Below are 11,302 nucleotides of genomic sequence, written 5' to 3'. Positions count from 1 at the left end.
GCGCACAAGCGAGTTTTATATTAAATGTCATTTAAATTAATCTTATGCAAAGATACTTAAGATCTATAATCATGTACTTAATAGTCGACGTTAGTAATTGGTGAAATAAATGATCAATTAATTCGTAATACGCCCTGCGCCGAATAACAGGAAGCTCATTTGTGACCGCACGAACGCTTCACAATCGAAATGTCAAAGACGCGATTTATTAATTTATTTATGCATAATTTGGAAATTAAATAAGTGTTGCGTGTCAGGATCGAGAGCAAAAGACTGTCCAGTCCGTTGAAGTCTGATGTAAACACCCTACTTTTTCCATTAAGCTATCGTGTAATCAAAGGAGACAAGATCATGTTCTTTCTGAGTAAAGGGAAATTTTAGATTAAAACAGCATGACGATACTTTTGGATCATGTAATCCTGTCGTGCCTTAATCAAACCTGTCTTTCAAATTATGCTTTACCTTAACACATGCATTCATACAACAGTGGAAGAGGCTACTAAGGCTACTAGGAGGAACAGTGTCTTACCCTTGATGGCATCAAACCAACTGAGCCACAGATGCCCAACCAATGATCTCAAATTACTGATTAAATAATGATTAACACCTCTCCCCAAGGTCCCGTCAGCAGTCGAACAGCATTTGGTGCAGGGGCTGGCTGTGCTACGATGTCCTGGTGCTGAATATTCACATGCATTTGGGAAAACTCTAAGTAGACTCCAAATAAATCAGACTGACAACGAGATACAAACCCATATTTTATTGTAACACTGATAAGAATTGTAACACAATGAGGTAAGTTAAATAATCCACATCTGTGATGTTCTTGAACCAGTGGCACCACAAAACATTCACCACCATATCAGTAACAGTTCTACAAAGTCTGCAAACAATGGCTACTAATGCCCAGTCAGTTCAGGTCACAGTTTAATACAAACATATGTCTTTCTGTTTCTCACGCCGACAGGAGAAATACTGGTAATGCCATTTCCTTTGTCCGTCAATCGTAGATCCAAAAGTACCAGCTGGGTATTTCCTTGTTTTTTTATACAAGACAAACCTCGGTAGAAAAGATCCCCTGGGGGGACAACATTCTTCTGTTTTTCGGATGAGGAAGAAGCCACTGCAGATGCTGGCAGGCTCGTTTTGAGTTTGCTACTATTTCTGCTCATGACTTGGCACTGTGTCACCGAGTGCTGGGAGACCAGTCCAGTTTGTCTGTGCAGCACTCACATTGTGAAAATAATTCATCTTTCAATGTTGTGGGAATTATTAAGGAGAGAACATCGCTGCAGCACCAGCAGTCCAAAATGTCCTCGCTGTTTTGATTTATGACACTTGTTGGGAGAGTGGTCAGAGAATCGTTTCTTTGCACTCGAGGTTCTGTTCAGGGGAAGGGGAGTCCAGCGGGTGGGTGGGGGCGCCGCTTGTCTGTTGGACGTGTTTTGGACGGTGCATGGAAGGCGACAAACTCAAAGCACCGCAGCTCTGAAGGTGAAGATCTTCGTGGCCACGCTTTCTCGGGCTGCCAACAATGCGCTGAGTCATCATCTGTACAAAAAAAGATTTCATGAGTCATCAAAAAAGCAACAGACAAGCAAGTCCACTGTTCTGGAATAAACTGCGTAAAGTCAACACAACTTCTATGAAAAAAAATCAACACCATCTGGAAGATTTCATAAATCAAACTGAATTTTCTGTTGAGCAAAAGTTGCACAATTGAGGTATTAGAACAGATGAAGCGTTCCTAACAGGGTTTAAAGTTTGATTTCCGTCCCCAAGCAAGTTATTCTGGATTTACAGGCCAATATCACCTTTGGTGAGTGAGATAAAGCCGTGCTTTGTCTTCTTAAGAGGACTTCACTTATTTATGAGTCATTGTGCAGCTTCCACGATTATTTGTCAAAGCCAAGACGGAAGTTTTCAACCTTACATCTGCAGGGATTTCCACCGCCTCGCTGAACTGCTAGTCTGATATTTTCTTTCATAATGTTTTCAATAAAGGTGGAAATAGCCTGTCAGATCAAGCCAAAGTTCATTTATATAGGACGTTTCAATTAAACATGAGGGATCGATCAAAGTGCTGGAAAAACAAATTTAGTCAGTGACACAACTGTCCACTCCGTTGAGGTCTGATGCAAACACCCTGCTTTCTCATTGGCGTGACGATACGTTTGGGGTGTGTAATTCTGTCATGTCCAAATCAAACATGTCTTTCAAATCATGTTTCACATCATAGTATGTTAAGAATCTTCACAAAATATGTTAAAATAAATATTTCTGTAAAGATTTTTTTTTTTTTTTTAGACGAAGCTATGGCAGCAGTGATTTGTGACAATGGCTTAAAACTGAGTTTATATAGTGCTTTGTAAAACAATAGTTAACCTACACATGGTTTCATACGACGGTAGCTTCAGGGATAATTTATCAAGGCCAAGATGACAGTTTTTTTAATCTTACATCTGCAGTGATTATCACAAGACTGCTCATCTGTCAGGTATTTACTTTCCTTTATATCACGATGTTTGCCAATAAAAGTGGAAATGATTCTACAACCTGTCAGATCAAGTCAAAGTTCATTTATACGACATGTTTCAAACAAACATGAGGGATTGATCAAAGTGCTGAACAGGTGAAACTCACATAGGTAAATACGTATTACAGGAAAAAATATTTTTTTTAGTTTTATTATTTAATTCAGTTACCTGATCTATGACGTTAGCGCTAAAAATGGCTTCCTCCATGTGTTTCTCATCCGACTTGATGACGAACTTGATGTTGTTGACGACCTGCTGGACTTCAGGAGGTAGACTGCAGCTCGAATGCTCCAGGAACTTGGCCACCAGTATTTTGGTGTCTTTGTACATCTTGAGGTCGGCCAGAGAGTGCGGCCGTTCGTGGGGCGATGGCGTGTGCAGGGCTCGGGATTTGAAGTTGATGTCCACCTTCCTGTTCTCCTTCTGGTGCCTCCTGGCAGGTAGGTGACCGGGTTTCGCTCCGACGACGTCGGTCGGCTCTGCTGATGAAGCAAAGAAGATCCAAAATCCATTAGAGCACATTTGATACATGAAAACAGATTTTCATCATCCTGAAGCACTTTAACGGATTTTCATGATATTATTTACATCCTTATGTTAAATGGCAGACGTCCCATCAATGTATAGATTCTGAGTTTCTGTTACGGTACCTTGTTCTGGTGATGTATGAGTTGAATCATCAGTGGCGGGGTTATTCGCTGAGGCACAATTTACATTTTCTCCTGTAGAGGGAGACAACAGACTCAGTGGGGGTGCAGGAGGCTGAACAGCGATCCGCTGTTGCTAGTTATAATCATAAGCTGCCATTATTGATTAATATCATCATTAATTAATCTGAAAACCTTTTTCCTGTTTACTTGATTATTTATTTAGTCTACAAAATGTCAGGAAGTGGCACAATTTCCAATCAAAATTTCTTTTCCTGCTAGAAAATTGGCATATAAAATGATGGATTATCCAATTATCATAGTGTAGTTAAGCTCTTGTATGAGCCTTATGTGATATTCCTGCTACACTCACGTCCTGTCATAGTGGAACAGGAGATGGGGTCACTAGTGGAGCGCACAATGCGTGCCAGTTTTCGGTACTTCCTGGCTGCTAGGAGCCCCCGCGGCCTGTCCGCCGGCGAGCATCCGCTCTGGGCTGAGGTAGATGTGGGTTGCGTTGTGGAGGATGGTGACCAAACGCTGAAGCACAGCCTGGAGCCACGAGGCTTGCTAGGAGGCGAAGGGGACGGAGAAGGAGCCAAAGGGCTAATGGCTGACGTTCCGCCGGAGGAGGCCACAGAGGTGGGGGAGCAAGGCTGGGGTGGCTGGGGGAGAGCGACGGGGAGTGTGAGCTTCCGGCTCATCATTCGTGCTTTAATAAGGGAGTGAGCTGAAGTTTTAGGTGTCTCCTCTGGTTGATGCCTGGCCGAGGCGAGCTCGTCACAGATGTGCATTGCAGCCCTGAGTTCCTCACATGTATTGTTGTCCACTGAGTCCTCCTGGTCCAGATTGCTATAGTTTTCCGAGGACCAATCCGGAGAGCGTTCCAGAGACTCCTGGGTTTGCGAGGACTCGCTGTACCCCGTGTCGCTTGGGCGAGTGTCAGAGTTATGCATGCCATGATGGCGCGAACACAGTTCCAGGCTGGTGCAACTCCCATCGATGGGGACGGTGTGGTGCATGCCGTAGGTAGAGGAGTCCGAGCCCTGGACCTCCAGGGAGCACAAGTCCTCCGAGGAACAAGTCTGGTCCTGGTCGGCCACCTCGGACACCATCAGCGATGCGCTGTCCACCGAGGCTGGAAATAGAGAGAGGAGCATCATCAGCACCACCATCAGCATCCACCTGCAGCGTCCGACGGATTGGAGTGTCTTTACCCTGAGTGCTGAGTCCTGTAGTGGTGTTCCTCTCACACAGGCTGGACTCTGTGGCCTGTTGCTCAATGCTGGCGGTGACCTGGGAAGAGAGGTGATTGGAGGTGAAGAGTACTTCTACCTGGTTTGAAGCTAGTACTACCCAGCCTTCACCGCCGCCAGAGGGCGCTCCACACTAACAGGAAGCTTTAGAATCAAATGGCATTGAGCCAATGGAGAAAAATATCAATTAAAGAAACTTTCATTAACTTCATTAATTTGCCTTTAAAGGCAAAGTAATGCATTTAACAGTCTATACTGTATATATCTCGATATCACACAGTGTTTTAGTGTGAAATCATAAGGTTATTATCTGCTTCCATTTGTGGTCAGCTAGTTCCAATTGGAATCATTCATAATAGATGTCAGATTTAACATGTTGTACAGACCAGTACTCTAAGGTGTTAATTTCTAAATTTTGTGTTTAAAGATTAAGGAATCACAGGAATGAATTATCGTCACTTTCGTGGCGGAATCATCTGATTCTTCTCACCTGGCTGGCGGGGGTCTGTCCCACCACGGATTCATACGGCGGGGGCAGATCTGTCGGGTACAGCGTCCCGGGGCTGTTGATAGGCACCCCATAGATGGCACTGAAGGGAGAATGGGGGAAGTCAAGGTGCAGGCCTCTGTCCGGGGGAGGGGGGGCAGAAGAGCAGAGTCAGACAGACAATATATATTATATTTCAAACAGCGGGAATGGAAATATGGGAAACCATCCATCCATTTTCGCAACCACTTTTATCCGTTGTCGCGGGGAGCTGGAACCTATCCCAGTTGGCTTAGGGTGTGAGGCGGGGGACACTACGGGTGCGACGCCAGTGTGCCGTGGAGCCACACAGAGACACAGTCAAACAAACGCACACAATCACACTTGTCTAAAAACGTATGATAAAATACGTCCCGCTGCTTTTTCAGATGGTCCCAATGACGAAGAAGCAGCCATGCGTTCAGTCATATCTTTTAATTACCACCCCATTCTACTCTAAAGTGGTGGAGCGTGAATTTATTACCTGAGAGCCTCCGCCAATCATCCGTCATGACGATGATGTCATGACACATCCCCGGCCCATGGCAGGGACGCCATAAACGTTTCCTCTGCCTTGTGTATATTTATAGCGTAATTGACAAACAGATGTGGCTTATTGCCAAATGGCTAAATTAGCAGCACTCTCTCTGGCAAAGAAAATGGAGGGAGCGACGAGGGAGGTGGAGGTGCATGTGGAGGTGGGGGTTGGGGTAGATCTTTCATTACCGCTGAGAATCATAGATATCAGAACTACTTAAGAAGACAAGAGATAAAAAGAAAACAAAAGGGATGGTCGTAGTCAGACAGAGAAGAGATACCAAGAGGGACATGGAATTCAAAGATGCATTTTAGGAAATGTCAAATAACGGTCTCTAGAAATTCAAATTCATGAAAGAAAATCAAATTAATGTTTGGTTTCTACCTTTGACTACAAGTTACCCTTTAATACCAAATAGCACTGATAATATTCACATGTTTATTCTGAATTTATCCACTATTTTACAACCACATTGTCTGGCAAAAACAGTATGAGATTCTGATTTACAGCGCTTTGCCTCTCACCTTTGTCCATCCATTGACGGAGTGCAGGTGTATTCAGGGGGGTAGTACGGTGGAGGGGGGATGGGAGGAATGAACTCATCAAAGTCCAGCGTTTGGTGGAGGATGGTTCCATGGGGGGTCATGCAGTCAGCATTTAAGGCTCGCGCTCTGTGAGGCATAAACTGGAACAGAATACAAACAACTGGTATCAGGTTTTATTGGACGTTGGGGCAGAGAGGGGACAGAAGGACCTGCAGGAAGCCTTGATGAATACAAACTGAACCAGCTGAGCCACCAGGGCACTGCATTCTGCTGATTGGATGTGGAAAAAAATCAAAATTTTCTGACATTAAGGTGACCACGCCTGCTGATATGTTGGGTAAGTTAATAAATGTATCTATATTTTAGAAAAAGGTTAACAGCTCTTCGATAGATAGATAGATAGATAGATAGATAGATAGATAGATAGATAGATAGATAGATAGATAGATAGATAGATAGATAGATAGATAGATAGATAGATAGATAGATAGATAGATAGATAGATAGATAGATAGATAGATAGATAGATAGATAGATAGATAGATAGATAGATAGCCTTACACCCTCTGTATTTGCAGACCTCTCACCTCCACTTGAACCTGGATGTTGAGTAGTCAATGATCCAGGTATGAAAACAAAGAACAGGATCCTAACAAAGGAACCAGGCGTGTCCAGGTGGGCATATGTCTGATGCAGGCTACCGTCTTCACCTACTACGTGCTCCCGATATGCAAAGTGAAGGGGATGAACCTCTGTGCTACTTGTGGTCTTCAGCAACGGAGAAGCAGCATCTCCAGGGTTTCCCTAATGTGAAAGCCATGTCGCTCCATGGGACGCCCTACTTTGAGCGCAGGTATGAGGCAGGATGTTTTCCATTGCATTCATCTGTGGATCATCTCCATCTGTAGGCTCACATTAAAGAGCATCTGGAGAGATACGACAAGTTGGCCCGCAGGCTCCTTCAGTAGGCTTAGCCATTCCCCATCTGGAGTCACTGCTTTCCCAGCTGCTCCATAGTCAGTGAAGGGATGTCAGCTGGAATGGCGTTGCTGTCGGTCGTGGTGGCCGAGGAGAAGGTGCCATTTTTAATATCCCTTTTGCTTTGAATGGATCCATTTTCTCTCCTCTCTCACTGTGTTTGCCCTTTTTTAAATACTCATAAATTTTATTATTCACATTACAGGAAACCTGTCAGTCAATGCTAATTTAAGCCGTGTGAATGAACAAAAAGAGCAAAATTATAAGTTTTGAAAACAAGTTAAAATAAAATTATAGCCTGCAACTACAAATTTTCTATTGCACCAATATTCACAGAGTACTAGTACAAATAACCAGCTTCATTTTGGCACAATTATGCAGAATTAATACTCCACACTTTCGGAGCTGCTGATTTATTTAGAGGCGTGAAATAACTACCGTTGCCTGAAACACAAAGGCAGCTTGGCCACGCTAATTTCTCCTCACGACTGAAAGCGTTTAGTTGTTGGTAATAGTTTCATTGTTCCACATAAAAATACAAAAATGGGTCAAGACGCTGTACCTGAGGAAAATTAATCTGCTGAGATGTGGAGCTTTTTTCTTGAAATCCAACATATTTGCTAAAGCGGGAACCTGGAGGAGGTCCTGCGGCGACTGATCTTCACTGTGTTTGTATTAGCTCATATTTATAAAGCAGAATGAGTAAAAAAAAATCTATTATAGTTCTCTATTACCATCAAATGGATAAAGCCTGTTTATTCAACCTGATGATCTTCCGATTAAAGAGCCTGGGCGCTCGCTGAAAAGGGAATAAAGTCAACGGCTGTCGTCGTTTGCTCTTCCATCACACTCACCATCTGCAGCACTTCAGTGGAGACCATCTGCATACAGCACATGGCAGTGGCCAGAGCGCACACAATGGTGGAGATGACGTTAAGGGCACATACACTGAACAGCAGCTCCTAAAGGAGAGAGGGGGGCGGGGGCAGAGGAGGAGGTGACTGTTAGAGGAATGGGGAACAAAAAGAGGAAGGAGGAAGAGGAGGAGGACCAGGTTGGAAAAATAAGAGAAATTAAAGCTGTAAATGGGTTTGAAAGAGAATCTGGCTTCCTCTGCTTCCTCTGGGATGTCTGGCAGCCCCGCTGCTGGAATTTTGTGTGCAATACGTGCTTGAAGGATTACAAAAAAGACCTCCTGTGTCAGTTGTGTGGTACTACACTCATGTCATTCTGCATATTCTGTTGGTATATAATATGAAGACCACACACCTTGAAATCTCGTCACACAAGGATGACACTATGTTGCCTGCAGGTGGCACTAACATAGGAACTGCCTGACTAGATGCCTTCAGGTTGAAAATCAGACCATTTTAGGTGATCTTTTTTGGGTGAAATGGTTCTTATATTGTGACTTTTAGGGTTAGGGTTAGAATTGACGGCACCAAAAATGATATCAAATTCAGAGAAACACAGCAGGAGGTCACTGCAGTAACACGACACACATCTGCACAGAGACGATTTCTGCACTGTTAACATATCTATTATACATTAAATAAAGGCGAAAAGCTGATAAACAGAAAAAGATCTTTTCAAGCCTGTAGCAAACAAACGCCACGAAAGCAACGATGCATTCCAAGGTTACACTCACAAGCACGTGTGAACTCACGCCGCAAAGGCAATGCAGTAACGACGAGGGAACAAAAAAGTATTGAATCAGTCAGCAAAAACAAATGTGCATGCTGGTCAAAAACTAGTCCAGCATCCTGAGTCAGAGAATGACCTGTATATGATGTCCCATCATCAATTTCCCCAACGGTGATCATCATTACAAGGCTCAGATTTAAAAAATATTGAGTTTTCATTGTCCTGACAAATAATCCTATATTATATAATAATCCTATATAAATATATGAATCGGTTTCCTAAGGAATATGTAAACCCGCCGTCCAACACATAAAGGACGATGAGAGGGGGAAGTATGATAGCAACTGATTCAAAATGAGAAAAATCTTGATGTAAAGAGCATTTTTACATGTAAACAGCAGGGAATCCAAACACGACCTCATCATAAGTGGATGATTGCTGTTGTTCCGACCCTAACGTAAGTCTGTCTTATCAGAAACAATGATATCAGCACTCGCAGTGTGAAAAATATGCTTAGCCAAGAATATCTATGATTACTATTAATGTTATTCCTCAAATGCGGGAACAAGAGAGTCTCTCAGTGCTGGAAATAAATCTTATTTTAATTTCTGGACACAGGTGTCAGGAATGAAAGTCCACAGTACTACAGCTTGTCACACAGATTATTCACCGGATTCCTGAGGCTCAAAATTAGCAGTGACATCACAAAAACACATTTGTCTCAGGCAAATGCAGAGGACAGACGTTCTCCATCCTCCTCTGAGATTTACCTGGAAATGACTCTCTGTCAAACTTTTCTTATTTTATTTTAAAGTTTTATTTTAAGGTTCAGACTTCCAATATGTCAGATTCCATTACGTGCTTCCTTTCCTTTTGAAGTTAATCAAAAACAGATCAAGTTGGCATCCGAGTCGTTCGCAGTTGCCAATCCAGTAGCTGTTTTTCAAACACGTTTGATGTCCAGTAACTAGCTGCCAAGGATCAGGCCTGTGTGAGCTGGAAGTTAAAAAAGAGATGAATTGGAACCAGTGAAGTCGAAGCTGCACAGTGCAAATTATAAAACACAACTAACCGTCCACTGTTTGCCTTGGAAGGTAAGAGTTTTGGAACATGTTTTGTGGGGGAGGTGGGTCTGGAAGACTCATAGAAGGACATTTTAAAAGTGGAAAATGACATTTAGTGTCTGAGACAAGTGGAATCAGATTTAATTTCATTAGAATTACAGCAAAGGTGAGCTTTCTTCAAAAAAAAAAAAAAGGACTAAATCTTAAAATGCAGCCAAAAAATAACACAATTTCAATTCTGATATTTTACGGATTGGAATAATTTCAGTTCATTTTGATGTTTAATTAGGTGTAATCCAATGCAAATTTTGGATAAATTTAAAGTCATTTTTTCTGGTTTGACTGTGGAATGCCTGCTAAAAACTGTATTTAAGAAGAACAAGTCAGACCACAACCTTTAACCCGTAACACTTGAAGCCTCACACACCATTTATACATAACAGCACATTCTGCTTCTCAAACTGCTAGACTGTGAGACGCGTTTTGCACCTACAGTACTAATCCTGTGATTGTTATTCTATGCAGTGACTAGTGTAAATACCAAGAAGAAAAACTGGAATTCAACCCAGGATTTATAATTCTGTGCCTCACAAAGTATGATATGATTTACAAAATGTATGACAATACTGTCAGTGGAAGAAACCAAACCAAAAATATCTGCCGTCTGCAGAGAACCCTGCAGAGAGAACGACACCAGATACCAACATTTGTTCAAGATAAAAAATGCATCCTCCCCTCGCCGTGGAGGGACGATTACAGCCTGTGATGCTACTTGTGGGCGACAAAGAGGCACATGAGGAGAATAAGAATAAATTAAATGGAAAAAAGATATCACTTTCTGCAGGATGAATAACCGGTGAGACGACAAAAATCGACTGAACAGCCACTGATTTGGGACAACGGGATCAAACAGGACCCAACGCAACACAAAATCTATGAGACCGAATCTTTGACAGGAGCTGAACTTTGATTTAATGAGTCGTTTCCCTCCGATGTGTCATCATCCGTTGGTTTTCTTGTTGTTATTCTAAACAATTTTCCACCTGCAAAAGTTATAGATCACAAAGTAACAAAACGATGGATTCAGGACGGATTCATTTGAGCTGATTTTCGCTGGGAAATGCATCTGTTGTGCAGATGTGAGACACCATATTTCTGTGATTTCCCCTGCGACCACAATATGTATAATGACATAATAAATCCTGCCGGGCAAAGAGCTATAATAACAATCCTACTGTAACTGTTTAACATATCTGTCCCCAGATATTTAACCTCTAGAAGAGGTAACGCCTCGAGCCAATCAGACTACTGAGTCGAGGTTAGCGATTGGCCCCCTTGAGAGAAATCACAAATTATATTGATGCTCCTTCTTGTTGATAATTTACAGCCGGCAGTTCACAATCAAATGAAAAGAAAAAAAAAAAAACGGAACGGTATGGAAATTAAACGTGTGACTGTCACAGACATCCAAAGAACAGACTGAAACATTAAAATACACTCAGTGAGTTTAGCTGCTGTGATCGTTTAATTCCACCGACAGAGGAACTACACAGCAGCTGCTTCAGGG

The 11,302-nt window shown here is 42.5% G+C and overlaps 1 protein-coding gene across 4 annotated transcripts in view; it reads right to left on the bottom strand.

Moving 5' to 3' along the window:
* Positions 1-753: 753 nt before the first annotated feature.
* Positions 754-11,302, bottom strand: part of fam189a1 (family with sequence similarity 189 member A1) — a 57,541-nt gene continuing 46,992 nt past the window's right edge. For 2 of the 4 annotated variants that reach the window (XM_068314568.1, XM_068314590.1), the window contains exons 5-12: positions 7,882-7,989; positions 6,029-6,189; positions 4,931-5,066; positions 4,402-4,480; positions 3,558-4,322; positions 3,188-3,259; positions 2,706-3,019; positions 754-1,551 (exon numbers count right to left, since the gene is read on the bottom strand). In XM_068314568.1, the coding sequence (XP_068170669.1) occupies positions 1,354-1,551; positions 2,706-3,019; positions 3,188-3,259; positions 3,558-4,322; positions 4,402-4,480; positions 4,931-5,066; positions 6,029-6,189; positions 7,882-7,989 (1,833 nt within the window). In that variant the 3' untranslated portion in view covers positions 754-1,353. The remainder of the gene's footprint in view (positions 1,552-2,705; positions 3,020-3,187; positions 3,260-3,557; positions 4,323-4,401; positions 4,481-4,930; positions 5,067-6,028; positions 6,190-7,881; positions 7,990-11,302) is intronic. The other 2 variants (XM_068314579.1, XM_068314600.1) reach the window with 1 other exon arrangement.

Source organism: Antennarius striatus, chromosome 1 (assembly GCF_040054535.1).
Source record: "Antennarius striatus isolate MH-2024 chromosome 1, ASM4005453v1, whole genome shotgun sequence".
NCBI classification, from domain to species: Eukaryota; Metazoa; Chordata; class Actinopteri; order Lophiiformes; family Antennariidae; genus Antennarius; species Antennarius striatus.
This window is presented reverse-complemented; position numbering and strand designations above follow the sequence as displayed.